The sequence below is a fragment of the Macrosteles quadrilineatus genome, unplaced genomic scaffold, assembly GCF_028750875.1.
Source record: "Macrosteles quadrilineatus isolate MER2022 unplaced genomic scaffold, UCM_ALF_1.0 Scaffold_2__2_contigs__length_208266976, whole genome shotgun sequence".
In the NCBI taxonomy this organism is placed as follows: Eukaryota; Metazoa; Arthropoda; class Insecta; order Hemiptera; family Cicadellidae; genus Macrosteles; species Macrosteles quadrilineatus.
In genome coordinates, this window is record NW_026542595.1 from 141,654,320 (window position 1) to 141,670,264 (window position 15,945).

At 35.5% G+C, this 15,945-nt stretch overlaps 1 protein-coding gene across 1 annotated transcript in view; it reads left to right on the plus strand.

Moving 5' to 3' along the window:
• Nucleotides 1-15,945, plus strand: part of LOC128984973 (uncharacterized) — a 42,782-nt gene that overhangs the window by 15,462 nt on the left and 11,375 nt on the right. Inside the window, exon 8 of the mRNA XM_054404344.1 lies at nt 12,708-12,764. Coding sequence (XP_054260319.1) covers nt 12,708-12,764 — 57 coding nt within the window. The remainder of the gene's footprint in view (nt 1-12,707; nt 12,765-15,945) is intronic.

Consider the following 15,945-nt stretch of genomic DNA (forward strand, 5'->3'; position numbering starts at 1 on the left):
AACTAGTTCTAAGGCGGTTCGTGGCAGGCACTTATTAATAACAAGAGTGTTTTGGCAGCTAAACTTAATTCTAAAAGCGTTAAAAAGAAGTGTAACGAATAAACAATAAATAAAAGGTAGGAGTGAAAGCTCATTTAATTTCTTAGCTTCTAAGCTTCTTATTTAATTTTTCGGCATTTAATGTTATAATTCATTTTAACCCAGATGTTTGAAAACTTGAATTGGGTATTGGATAAAGAAAAGAAGTTGTATCAATAGTCAAAGTTTGAAAGGTAGATTAAATCAATTTATCTGAGTTCAGCGTTAGAAATTTGTTATTACAGTAATGTAATTCAATGATTACCGTAGCAAATTTCAAAACTTTCAATATTAAATAGTATTCATATTTAGAGCACCTGATATCATATTTAAGAATAACACAACCCAATAGGCATGTTGCTAGCCACAAAACAACAACAAAATGGTAGTGTCTCAGACTTAGATGCGGAGGGGACGGATTTAATTCCCGGCACAACCACAAAAACGTTGCACAAAAAACTTTATTCTCACGTTGACCCCTTGTAAAATGCCACTGGCACTGGCGTAGGAAAAAATTAGAACACTGAGAACCAATTCTTCAGGCGGTAGCAGTGACGGGACGCCGACACAACGTTAGTTGGGTAGTGTACTTTGTGTAGGTTAACTGTTGCTTATGGGCAGGTATAATGCAGTCGTGTTTGGTGCAAGTTCTTAAACACTTCTTAGATAAAATAAGTTCTCTTTTTTGAAATCTTGGTCTGATTTTGGACATTTTCTGTTTAGCATGCACATTGGCACCAGTTGAAAGGGTGTTTTCGTGAATCAATAATGCTTGAATGTGTTGTAATGTTGCGGAATTCCTTTGATATTAAAACCACAAGTCTCAATAATGCAAAAACATGACATTATACAAGTTTATTTTTAGACATTTATTTTACCTTTAAATAAACTGGGAAGCTTGAACACATTAAACTAGGTCCTCAAAATAGCTTAAAAACCACTCATTTTAGCACGTTATTTCCAAATTTTTCCCGGGGGAGAACCCCCGGACCCCCCTACTTTGCTGGCCCCCCCCCAGGCCCACCAGTGACCCCCCCCCCAAAATATATGTCTAGGAACACCCTTGACTACTATAGTTCCGGACTTGAAAATAAGTCCATCTTCAGGTTAACAAAAACGTCAATAGGTCATCTAACCAATTTGGTTAGATTCGTCGATACACTTAAAACACATACACGAACACGAAAAAAACTCTTTTCTGCCTGGGCCTGTCTGTGCTGAAGAAAGTGGGTCGTTTAGTCGGGATCCACAAGTATATGAGTAATATATTGTTCCCGAGAGAGTGGAGAGTTAGATAAATCAGCACTATCTAAAGCCCAAATGTAAAAAATGGATGGATGATGAGGAATAAGTTTCATTGTTGATGTAAAACTTGAATTCGACACTCCATTGGATTATTTACATCAGGAAGGATTTTGTATTTCTACACCATTGGCCTTTTTAATTGTTTTATTTTTTTTATGATGAACAGTCCAAACTCTAGTCTTGTTACTATCTATTATTCACCTTTTGTTGGTTACCATCAATAATTTATAGCCCAATAACAAATGGTATTGTGGGTCCAGTAACCCGGTTAAGAGTCCAATCTACAATCTTGTGGTTGATCCTTCAAAGTCTGAAAAATTAACGGAGAAAAGAGATTTGAACAGCAGTGCACTCTATGAGTGACCTTAATCAACTATGCTCTGTTTTAATTTTTTTTAACCCAGCTGTTAGTTAAACCAAATTATAAAGCATTGAAACAACTCAAAATGTTAGCATCGGCTGTAAGACTTATCTCGTATGATTAAATTTTGAAAAAAAGGAAACCCACAGTTAAAGTTTGGCTCCGACATTCCCTTTCCCTCAAAATTATCTGGTAACCAACCACCATACTTCTTGATCATTCTTACATCAGTCATTATTACACGGTTGAGGATGATTTTAGCCAACGGAAAGTATGTCTAAGACTCGAATCAAATTGTATTATACGTATTTCTGAAAACTCCCATAGTAACCAACCTATTCCTGTCTGGGTATGACTGTGCTAAATAAATGAATAAATAAAGTGAGTTGTTCAGTCAGGACCCACAAGTAAGTTATATGGATATTTTCCCCAAGTGAATGAAGAGTTATATAAATCAGTGCTATCTTTGGACCGAAAGTAAATGGATATATGGATGAGCTTCAATGTTGAAATAAAACTTGAACTCGACACTTCATTGACCTTTTCACATCACAGGGTATTTTTTGTTTCTGTGCTTCCATTCTACTACACTATGAGCATTTCTTCAAAGATTTTTTAAATATTATGTACAGTCCAAACTAGAGAAATGCGGATAGTAAAAATTTTATTTCGGATCGGATAGTTGAGGCTCGGTTCGGATCGGATCGGATATTGGGAGGTTCGGATTCTGATAGTTCGGCGCGGTCAATAATAAGCTGCATATGTATTTTTAACCTATAAAACACTGTAAAGCTGTGTAAATAAACTTAAATGACGATTTTGAATCATAGAATTTAAAATTAGCCACGTCCTCATTTTTTTCTCTCTTGAAAATCACAATTCACAACATCTATTTTCAAAAGTTGGTTGCTTGTACACTAGCAGCCAGAAATCTTCACACAACACTTTAGCTCAGCAGGTGACTGATGTCAAACGTTTGGGCTTGTTTACTTGAGGTTTTGTTTTATGTTGTTTCCTGGTTCTCACAAGACAAGGAGTTCTATCTCAAGTTTATTTTCACACAGGACCCTAGTCTTGTTACAATTTAGTCAACCTTTTGGATAGACCATAATTATTAATATTTACGGCCCAATAACAGATGGTATCATGGGTCCAGAAACAATCCCACTTGGAATCAAATCTGCAACCTTCTAGTTGATCCTTCAAAGTATAAAAAATTAAGGGCGAAAAGAGATTTTGGTAGTAGCGAACTCTATGAGTGGCTGCATTAAGTATCTTTATAAACCATTTATAAGCACTTAAATAACTCTAAATGTTAGCATCGGCTGTGAGACAAAAAAAATACCCCCGCCACAGCAAACCTGCAGACTTAGCGAATTTCCACTTGAATGATTGGATTTACACTCAAATGTCTCCTTAAAATAATCACATTTATTCCCTATTTAAATATAATTAGTTTAACGAGTACTTAGGTTTGCTGCAACAGGTTGGATAAAAAGTGAATTTTGTTGTAAAATGTTAATACTGTAGTTTAGTAAGAAATTAATACTATTAATTAATGTATTTTCCAAATTTGATCAAAATATGTTCATAAACAAGCAAACTACCGTAGACTCCCTCTTATCCGGACACCTTTTAACCGGACATCGGTTTAACCGGACTACACTCGGCGGAAATGACATCTCTTTAACCGGACAATTTTTATCAGCACATTGGTTTAACCGGACTGGATCGGCAAGAAGTGGGCAGTACTGAAACAACTGTTCTTGTGGGAAAGATTTGAGACTAGTGATCACGTGTCTAAATACAATGCTCTCCTAAATTTAAGTCGAATATCACAGTAAAACAGTCCGTTTTAACGAGTTTTTGGGGACATCGGTTTAACTGAAAACCCCGTTATCTGGACTGGCCTCGGTCCCGAGGAGTCCGGATAAGAGGGAGTCTACTGTACAACAGTTGACTTATTCACAACAAATGAGAATTTTAAATCAAATTTTTTTTGGAATTTTCTCCGTAACCATTAGGCGCATAATAACGCTTCAATGTACAAAATTATTTGTTTTTTAAGCTCTACAAAATGGTTTATAAAGAAATTGTGAAATTTTGTGTTTTTAGGGGAAAAAATGGGAAAAACCTATTTTTACCCCATAAAACCCCCCATAAACCCCCGTTCCCATAGTCCGATCATGCTGGTTTGCAAACTCATTTGAATAAATGTAAGTTTACACGTTTGTACCAAATTTCATCAAAATCGGATAATTTTTGCTTGAGTTATCGTGCTAACGGATGGTGTTTTTGGCCTCTAGGGACCTCAAAACAAAAAAGGAAATCAGTCCCGGGTCCAGGTCTTACCATGAGTACTACAATAATAGCTTATTCCCTATATGGGAAATTCGCTAAAACTGCCGAGAAAATTAAACCCAAAGTTAACATTTTTTCTTTGACATTCCCTTCCTCTCAAAAGTATCTTTCCTTCAAAAGAAAGATCATGAAAAACCATTATGTGGTTGATAAGCTTAGGAAAAAACCCCTTCAAGTTTTATAATAACTTTTCCATTAGATTAGATTACTCACTCCCTAAATCCAATAACTATAGATTGTTACCTAACTGAGATAACTAACCAGTCGTCAATCAATCCCATTGATTCTAGAGGATAACTAGATTCGGGGTTTTAACCCCATTTTCAAATCCTAATTTGAATTCCTTCTCGTCTAACATGAATTACTCAGCCCTTGCCGTTGTCAAATTTAAAAATACTATACACGTAACGAAGAAACACACACAAAACATTTAGATTTACTTTTTTAGAATTTGTCCTTGGCCGGCCTCGTGTATTGTATATATTGTAAAAGTAAATGTCTCTTTGTGTCATATTTTATTGAGCGGAGCGAGCGAAGCTCTTATACGTCGACTCTTGTGCATTTCGTAATACGCAAACTCCTCCTAGACGGCTGTATCAATCGTTTTCAAATTTTGCATGGTGATAAAGACCATATCGGTGAGTGCTAACATCTATATGGCATTAAAAATGTCTCTCAGGAATCCGCCCCACTGGGTCTCAAAGTTTCAATGTAAACCTTATGGAAGCGGTATTTGACACATAAACAAAGACATATGATCAGCTGTTGACTTTTGAATGCAGTAGATAAAGAAATAGCTGATAGCATTACTCCACAGATATTAGAACAGAAACGGTATGGATCATAAATAATATAATCAAAGGACGACACTAGCTTGAGGTCCATGACGTAGGAAGTGGTGAAGGAAGTACTAAAGGTGAGCAGTCTGGAGTGTGGAAACTGTTTATGACGATTAGATTTAGGTATGCATTCCTAAAATTTTATCGGAAGGGAGGAAAACGGGCCCGCGACGTAGGAAGTGGTGACGAAGGAAGTAGTCAAGGTGAGCAGTCCGGAATGTGGCAACTGTTTATGACGATTAGATTAAGGTATCTGAAATCCTAAAAAGCTATGGGTGGGAAACAGGTCCGTGACGTAGGAAGTGGTGAAGGAAGTAGTAAATGCGAGTTCTTCGGAGTGTAGGATCTGTTTATGACCAATAGGTTAAGGTATCTGCAATCCTAAAATGCTATGGGAAGGGAGGGAAACAGATCCGTGACGTAGGAAGTGGTGAAGGAAGTAGTAAATGCGAGCAGTCCGGAGTGTGGGAACTGTTTATAACGATTAGATTAAGGGATCTGGAATCCTAAGATCCTATGGGAAGGGAGGGAAACAGGTCCGAGACGTAGGAAAGTTGTCAAGGCGAGCTGTTCGGAGAGTCATTAGACATTAGACATTATTTATTTGCACATAACATTCTTTTAGATGTGATAACATATAGAACAGGTGCATTGTCAAAATTGAGCCTAGACTAGAAAAATACAAAGTACAAAGTAACAGGAAAAAATACCTAGCCAAATAATGTTAATACAGTACAGTAGTTAAGCAAATTAAAAACAAAAAAATTAACTCAAGGGATGGTTATAAAATTCTTCTATTTTATAAAACGCACGTTCAAGGAGTCCATTTTTCAATGTTTCTTGAAACTTGTTTGAACTCATTATTTTATAATATACCGGTAGTTTATTATACATTTTTAAACCTGCATACAAAGGACTTTTTTCAAATAAGGTCAAACGGTGATTTGGTAATCTGAAAATTGTTTCGTTTCTTGTACTATAGTTGTGTGTGAATTTGAATGAATCCGGGAGGTTATTTTTTATATTGTGTATGTAGTTTAATAATTCAAATATGTATAGTCCTGTGAGTGTTTGGATTTTTAAATTTTGAAAATGTAATTTACAAGGACTTCTGGGGTGGGAATTAGTCATAATGCGGATGATTCTTTTCTGAAGTCTGAAAATAGTTTTTGCATCAGTTGCCTGTCCCCACAAAATCACACCATACCTCAAGATGGATTCTACATAGGCATGATAAACCATTTTAAGTACTTCAATGGGGACACATTCTCTCAAGTGGACAAAGACAGATGATGCAGATCTAATTTTTTTCTTTATAGCATCTAGATGCACCTTCCAGTTAATATTTTCATCTAGATGAATGCCTAGGAATTTATTTGTATGGACTAAATTGGAAAAACTATTTAATTCTCTTTCATTTCTGGCTGAAAATTTTATAATTTGGGTTTTATCCACATTTAGTTTAAGGCCATTTATTTTAAACCAATTTTCCATTTCTTTCATAACTTCTGTGAGAGATGTAAGAAGCTCTTCTCTACTATTTTCTTTAATAATTGCAGTAGTATCGTCAGCAAACAGAATCAAATCTCTATTAATAGCTTTAGGGAGGTCATTTATGTAGATTAAAAAGAAAAGGGGACCTAAAATGGAGCCTTGAGGCACCCCAAGCTTTATACATTTCCAATGTAAGAAATGCCTAGTTCCTTCATCAGAAATTACAGTTCTTTGTTTCCGATCTGAAAGGTATGATCTAATTAGGGAAAGACAACTTCCTGAAATTCCATAGTCATGTAGTTTTTGAAGCAAAAGCGAATGATCAACACAATCAAAGGCCTTGGATAGATCACAGAAGACACCAGCTGCATTCCTTGACCCATCCAAAGCCTCCGATACCTCATTAATAAAGTGTACAAGAGCTGTATTTGTTCCAAGGTTTTTCCTGAAACCAAATTGATTTTGATAAAACAGATTATTATGTTCAAAGAAACAAACTAATTGGTTATTTATAACTTTTTCAAAGACTTTAGAAAAATTGCTTAAAACTGATATTGGACGGTAATTGTTGATATCTGACCTAGAGCCTTTTTTGAAAATTGGAGTTATTTGTGAGTATTTAAGTTTTTCTGGGAAAATTCCATTTGTTAAACACTGATTTATGATAATAGATAAGGGTTCAGAAATTAAATTTACAGCAGCTTTAATTAATTTGATCGGTACTTCATCCCAACCTACAGAAGTTTTGTTTTTTAGGGAAAGAATAATTTTTTTCACTTCGCCCTTACTAATCTGCTGCAGATTACACAACGAAATTCCTTCATCTCTACAATAGTCTCGAACAGATTCATGAACTCCTTGCACAGTGGCCTTTGGTACATTAATGTTCAAAGCTGTTTCGGCAAAGAAAGTGTTAAATATTCTAGTTATATCCTGAGGTTTACATATATCTTTGTCGTTATTAATTAAAAATAATTTGCCATCAGTTTTGTTTTTTACGTGACCAAGTTCTTTATTAACAACTTGCCAAGCAGCTTTAGACTTATTTTCAGACTTTTATATGTAGTCACCATTTGCAATTATTTTTGCCTTCTTTACTACTTTTTTAAAGATATTTTTGTACTGTTTCACATACATTAAAAACTGTCTATCTTGATTATACTTAGCTTGCAAGTGGAGTTCTCTTTTCCTCACACTAGATATTTTGATGCCTTGTGTCACCCGATTCAAAACTGTTGGCTTACATTTACGTGTTTTTTTCAAAGTTTTTGGAGGAAAAACGTGATTGAATGCTAGTAGGAATTGGTGCAGAAAGTTGGAATAGTTTTCACTTGGGTTCAAGCTCGGATCAAAATTAAAATTGCAATTACTTTTAAAAAAATCTATGAAGTAATTAATTTTTTCATTTGAAAATATTCTTTTACTAGAAGGTGCCGGATTATTTACAGCAATCTTACAGTTAGTTGGCTTGGGGAGATTTAAGAAAATAGCATTATGGTCTGACATGCATAAATTAGTATTTAGCTTAAAGTTTACCTCATATTTCTTTTGCGTAATAATATTATCTAGACAAGTTTCTGAATTGCGATTTGGGTCTATCCTTGTGGGCTCCTCAAACTGCAGCCAGAACCCACCACACTCAACCACTTCTCTAAATCTACAAGATATAGGATTGTTTTCCAAAATGTTAATATTAAAATCACCAGTGATGAAAACAGACTTATTTTTTACTCTTTTTTGCAGAAGCAAAAGCAGCTTTTCGAATCTGACCAGAAACAATTTATTCATTTTGTAGGTTGGAATTGTATAGACTGAAATAACAATTAAATTGAAATCTGGGAGTTCAACTGCTGAACCTTCAAATATAAAATCTTCATTCAAATCAGAGAAATCCTTTAAAGGTATAAATTTACATTGTTTATTAATTAAAATACATGAACCTCCTCTTACACCATTTTCTCTTACATAAAAATCTGCCAAACAAAAATTATTGATTGTGTTAGCCAGATTAATAGAGTCATTGTCAAGCCAATGTTCAACAAGTGATATTACTTTAATTTTTAAAGCAGACTGAGTTAAAAACAAATTGAGTTCTGATATTTTTGACGAGCTTAAATTTTGAATATTATAAAACATTATAAGATCTGAATTACATCCTGGATGAATAAGTTGTGGATTTTTATTATCTTCAGTTGAATTTATGTCAAAATTATTAATATCTGTTACTGTAAAATTTTGGAGACTGGCAGACTTATGGTCTTTGTCAGTACAGCTTAGTTTAAATCTAAATTTACAGAAGAAAATAAATCACTATTTTGAATGCAAGACACTTTACTCTGCTTTTCCACTGCACACACTGGTGTTGACTTCAGTGCCTCACTGTAGCTGGGTTGAACAGTTACCACCGCAGGGCTGACAGGTCTAGAAGGATTCTCTTCCAGGTGGGGACTGATTATGACGATTAGATTAAAGGTATCTACAATCTTAAAATTCTATGGGGAGAGAGGGAAACAGGTCCGCGACGTAAGAAGAGGTGAAGGAAGTAGTAAGGTGAGCAGTGTGGAGTGTGGGAACTGGAAACCGTTTGTAGCAGTTAGATTAATGTATCTGCAATGCTAAAATGCTATGAGAAGGGATGGAAGCATCCCCAAGATATAGGAAATAGTGAAAGAAGTAGTAAAGGCTAGCAGTGCGGAGTGTGGGGAATGTTTGTGGCAATTAGATTAACGTATCTAAAATACTAAATTGCTATGGAAAGTGATTAATCCACGATGTAGGAAGTGGCTTAGAAAGTAGTAAAGTATGAGCATAGTGTGAGAACCGTCTGTGGCAGTTAGATTAATGTATCTTTAATCCTAAAATGCTATGAGAAGGGAAGTAAACAGGGCCCATGACGTAGGAAGTGGTGAAGGAAGAAGTAACGACTGGCAGTGCAGAGTGGGAGAACTGTTTGTGCAGTTAGATAAATTTAATGTATCCAATACTTAAATGCTATGAGAAGGAAAGGAAACAGGTCTATGACGTAGGAAATGGTGAAGGAAGTAGTAAGTCTTGCAGTGCAGAGTGTAGGAACTGTCTTTGGTTTTTTTTTTGGGTATCTGCAATCCTAAAATGCTATGGGAAGAGAGGGAAACAGGTCCACGACGTAGGGGGTGGTGAAGGAAGTAGTAAAGGTGAGCAGTGGTGAGTTTGGGAATGGATTAATGTATCTGCAATGCTAAAACGCTATGGGAAGAGACTGTAGACTGTAGGTTAAAATGATTACTAAGCACGAATCGATACATATTTCGATACATGGAATCGTTTACAATATAAATTTACAACTGAGTTGACAACAGCTGATTTTTACTCCATATAGAGGCTAAAAACGATTTTTTCTCCCTAAAGAGTAAAAATGCTACTTTAGACCCGCAACGCATGCATTAAAAACGACTGTTTTTACTGCAGTATGACAAAAACAATATAATATTAACCCTTGATGACTCCGCTCAATTTTGTGGATGCCTCTGCGAACGCCACCTAGTTATTTATTCATATGGTTTGAGGGAAAGTCCCCCCCCCCCCCGCCACGTTTTTGTATTTAATGTATGTTGCTTAATCAGCTGTTGAGCTATTATTTTAAAGGTAAGGGTCAAGTGGAAGTAATAGATTTCTTTTTCTAAAACAGCTTAAATATTGTGAACGAGGTGTAATCCTATAATATAAATGTGAGAAATTGTGTGTTTGGTTGTTGGGGCTCAATCACACTTTAACTACTGGTCAGATTGGGCTGAAATTTTGCTCATATTACCCAATTAACATAATGTAGGAATATTCTTATCTTATATTAAAAGCCCTTTTGGACTTCGCCCAAGTGGCTCTGGAGCTTTCCATGTGTACCTTATGGGTATTGGGGGCCTTAGTCACTAACAAGACTACAAGATCGCGCTACTCTTCCTACTCTCATCTCCATTCATACTTGGCTTAAAATACCCACATTTGTCGCCATTTCAAAGTAAAGAATTCATATTTTAAAATTTTTTTATATATATTTTCATTTTAGTACTCTACTGGGGATCTGCCTCAACGATTTCCAAAGTTTGTTATGGTATTCTTATAAATACACCAAACTCAAATTGGTATTAGAATTGCCAAATTGATATAAGCCAAGTGTTTGAAAATGATTTTGTTGGTGCTTTATCAAAGTTGTGGACATTTATGTGTTAATTACAGCTATTTCATAAAGCAGATCTATAGAAAATAACTCTTTAGTCTTAGTGTTCTCTTCCTGTTGCAAAGCATGGGTATAGTGGCTAGTGTAACATAATTTTTATATCTTATACATAAGTACAAAGTTGAGTAGGAGTAGACCTATTAAGATATAACAGTCAAGTTTTCAAGACACAACTACTGTTATATCACTCCAAGACTACATATCCTTACATCTTACATGTAGTAAGTTACTTTCACTAAAAATAATAAGCTTAACTAACAATTGAGATTTTAAATATTGTGATACGGTACATCATCATCTATTATCAATTAAAATAGCCCTCTTATATTAATTTTAAAACATAAATATCACTTCAAATTAGACTTTTAGCGAATTTCCCTATAGGGAAGTAGCTATTACCGTAGGTCTCATGGTAAGACCTAAGCCCGCGACCGATTTACTTTTTCATTTTGATGTCCCCAGAGGCCAAAAACACCATTCGTTCAAATTTTTATATATCTATCTTACTAATATTATAAATCTGAAAGTTTGTGAGTTTGTGTGTATGTTTGTGTGTATGTTTGTGTGTGTGTTTGTGTGTGTGTTTGTTGCTCAATCACGCATAAACTACTGGACGGATTGGGCTGAAATTTGGCATGATGATAGCTCACATTCCCGATTAACATTAAAGCATATTCTTATCTCAAAGACCCTTTCGGGCTCCGCCCCAGTGGCTCTGTAGTTCCCCATGTTAATCTTATGATTAGTCATATTTAAAAGGAATTAATGAATCTTAACAGCTGTCTCAATTAAACAAGTTGGTTCTGTTCTATGATGTTCTGTTCAACAGCATAAAAGTTACAAGGATTACCAACAGGGTGCAGCACTATTAATTTTTTTTTTAAATTTATGACAACAGCTAATTTCCAACCAAAAGGTGAGTGAGCGTAGCGAACGAGCTAACCTGAAGGCAAGTGAGCGCAGCGAACGAGCTCCAACCTAAAGGTGAGTGAGCGTAGCGAACGAACTTCAACCAGGGCGTGAATGAGCCATGCGAATACTTATGAAGCTAAACGGGGCGAAGCCCGCGGGTACAGCTAGTATATATATATATATATATATGTGTGTGTCCATCCGCACGATAACTTGAGTAATTTTTGTCCGATTTTGATAAAATTTGGTTTGAAGGTGTAAGGCGGGATAAACTTGAATGAGTTCGCGAACCAGCATGATCGGACTATGGGAACGGGGGTTTATGGGGGGTTTTATGGGGTAAAAATAGGTTTTTCCCATTTTTGACTCTAAAAACACAAAATTTCACAATTTCTTTTTAAACCATTTTGTAGAGCTTAAAAAAACAAATAATTTAGTATATTGAAGCGTTATTATGCGCCTAATTGTTACGGAGAAAATTTAAAAAAATTGTAATTTTAAAATTCCCATGTTATTCTTAGGGAGAATAAGTCAACTGTTGTTGTTTGCTTGTTTATGGACATATTTTGATCAAATTTGGAAAATACATTTATTTCTTACTAAACCACAGTACCTTTTAATATTTTACAAAAAAAAACTTTTTTACCCTCCCTGTTGCAGCAAACCTACCTAAGTACTCTTTAAACTAATTTCAGGTTTAAATTGGGAATAAATGTGATATTTTTAAGGAGACATTTTAGTTTAAATCCAATCAGGCAAATGGAAATTCGCTAAGTCTGCAGGTTTGCTGCGGCGGGGGTATTTTATAATTTGAAGTACTAATCTCATAATAAATTAAATAGCTAATACTGTAATTAAGTAGCTTAAATTTGCTATAAGAAAATTTGACCATATTGAAAGTTTGAGTAAATCAACGTGCAACTGAATATATTCTCACATGTAAACTAAATGTGATTGATGTCTTTGTTCTCTACTACTCAGAAAATTTGGACAGTTTAATTACTACTTTGATAGGAAATCGGACAACCAGAAGTGTCCGTTAGATTTATAGTTTTGGATAAGACCCTTCTTTCGGAAAATGCCCCCTTAATTCAGCACCTGTCACTGGTTGACAAATAGGCTGATAAGTCGTTACACTGATTACTGTTGGTCACTTCAACCATGCACCTTCTTAGGACTCTGTTCATACTTTTCAGGCTTGGTAAGATTACACAAACTACTTTAAAAGTTTGATATTTTGAAACTGTGATTAAAATTGTAGGGTAATTAATTGCTGAGCATTTTTATAGTAGTAAGTATTATTTATGGAAAACACTATAAGCAAACTGGCACATACCGGTACTATCTCCCATTAATTTTACATTACAATTGATCATCCTTCAACTGTTAAGAGCTAAAGATTATCTTGGATAAGCAGATGTGAAACTATGGAGTTTTATAAGGAAAGTCAAAAAATTGCAATAAAACGTTTAAAATTAAAATTTACAGCATTGATTGAGCATGGTGTATTTTTGTATTGCCCTTTAATTCCTTTATAAAGGAACTTTCCATATACCTAATGTTAAAAATACCTCAGCTGTACTTATTTGTTTGTTATTCTTTCAATTATTTATTAACCTTATTAAAATCAGGTGTGATTATTTGTTTTCCTACAGTCACCCAACAAAGTTGGCTTCCTTGTACTGTTTATAGTACAGAAAGCTGCTAATTGCTGCATATTTATACTTTGCCGTATGGTTTATAGTGTTTATACTTTGTCGTACGGTTTATACTTTGCCGCACATCAGGATTCCAACGAAACAACACAAAACAGCGTGGTTCTATTATGCACGTAATCCGTGTACGCTTGGAAATAGGTTGGCAACACTTAAAAATACTAATACTAAGAGCAGCTGATTGACTATTATAACTACGATTTAACCTGTCATTTTGTGTTTATAGTTTCGGTATTTCTGAACTTTCTGGACTTTTCTTTTAAACGTTTTTAAAACATTCCTACGATCTTAATAAACAAGAAAATACCTTTAAAGAATTTTTTTTTAGGCGCGGAAACCACTTCAAATTACAAAAACATACGGAACTATATTCTCAAAACGCGGAGCACATTTCTTGCCGAGGAAAAATAGAACGATACGGACCGGGTACTACCTTCTCTAGGGCACCTATTTGTGTTGCCAGCTGAACCTAAAAACAGGTTGTATAATGTTTGAAAGACTAATTATTTATATGCTTTATAGTGACTGTAGGAAAAATATAATGTGTGTAACACGAGTGCATATAAAAGGCCTTTGCTGCACTCAAGATCATTCCGCACTCGCAGCATTGCTCTCGTGTGCAGCAAAGTGCCACTTTGCCCACTAGTTACACAAATAACTATTGTATTACTGTATTCTGTTTTGTTTATTTCCGCTTAACGTAACCAATCAATAGTTTTATTAATATACTTTTGAAGTCAAACGGGGTGAACAGTGGCGTAGATAGACTCTTGTCATGGGGGGGCATACCGGGGGGTCTGGTGGGTATGGAATACCCCCCAGCAAGCAAGGGGGGTCCGGGAGAAAATCAGAAAATTGGAGAAAAATAACTTCCCTAAACACTATTTTTAAGCGTTTAGGAAGTGAAATCTGGTGTTAATACTTAATACATTTTATGCAATTTTGTTGGAGCTTTTCGCTTTAATTGCAGGTGGACTAGTTTTTTTATTACATTTATTTTTAAAGTACTTAGGCTAGGCTTTTCGTTATATGATAACATTTAACGTTATGTTTCTCTAACACTTCCTTTAACACTGAATATTTTGATTAATATGTTTACGCCACACGCCCACACAACACTATTTTAATGAACTTCCCTCGCAAGGATTTAGTCCAGAAAACATCTGTTTGCCACCAGCTTAATCAAATGGGGTTTCATTGCGTACTACTGTACTGTAATGAGTTTTACCGGTCACCAATCAGCTGATTATACACTGTATTTGTGTGGCAATGAGTGTTTATAAACAAAAACATAACCTCTCTTAGAGATTACGACTATTGATTTTTAGTCCTTTATAAGTGAAGAAGGGAGATGACATATGACTATAAAGTCATATGGTTCTTAAATTATTATTATGTTGTTTTGTAAACAATGTTTTAGTAAACAAACTTATTTGTGGCTCATTAAATGTAATTCTTTATCTAAAGATTTAGTTTTATTTTAAAACAAGAAACAGGTGGTCATATATAAAGATTTGTAAAGATTTAGTAGTATGGCGTAAACTATTGTACGTAACTCGTCCAAAATGTGTTTGCCTAACTCGCAAGGTAATCCCGTACTCGATTTCAAAGGCGAGTAATAAAATCACTTTACTTCGTTGTTCCATTGCCACACCAGCTAACGCCTCCAAATTTTTGTTTCGGGGCGAAAAACCCGATCAGTTTACTTCACAGACACTCAGAACACTCATGAGACACCACGGAATACGAAAATCATAAAAACCACTGAGCTAAAATTATAACTGGAGGTAGCACTGCCATGGCAGAAGTCTGTCAAAAGCGTGTCGCTGATTTTGTTAGGTTGGTATAGCATCGGGTTTTCTTATCATAGCAATAACATGGCTTCTTATAACTAGGTTGGTATAGCAGTGAGTTTTTTTGTCATAGCAATAACATGGCTTCTTATGACACCCGCCTCACGCAAACATGGCGGCTGGCGACACGCATCTTTGACATTCACCTTCAGTTGCTACCTCCAGTTAGAATTATAGCTCAGTGATAAAAACACACTGGCACAATAATTAACACCAGACGACAGATCAAGCGTAGTGTGGGAGACGGGGTTAGAGGAGGAGGGTGTCGATGGGCGGTTGGACGCGGAACGTCCGGTGACTCAGGTCTGTTTGGCGCGCAAATATCCCACCCCACCACTGCTACCGGCTACCGGAATGTAGTTTATCTGTTTCCATTTATTGATTGATAATAAAGTATACGTACAAACAAACAAGCTTAGTACAATAGGCATGACATTTGATTAACTATTTTATTATTTACAACGATTAATTTCAGGTAGGTGTAAAAGGTGAAGTGGCGGCGGAAGGGGGAGGGGCGGATAGGCTGTTGACCTTCTGTGACTTGTGTCTGTACTCTGTTTCGCGCGCAAAAACCATACTACTTTCACTGGCATTGCAGTTTATTTACGATTTATTGATATTGAAAGTATACTTACGAAAAACAAGCATAATACAATAGAAGTAAAATTAAAAAGATTCACTATTTCATTGCATACGTTAAAACATTATTTTTTTAATGTTATTACAATTTTTTTACCCATTATAGGTTGAAGGGGGGGATATATCCCCCTGATCCCCCCCCGTATCTACGCCACTGGGGGTGAAGCCCCGTTAG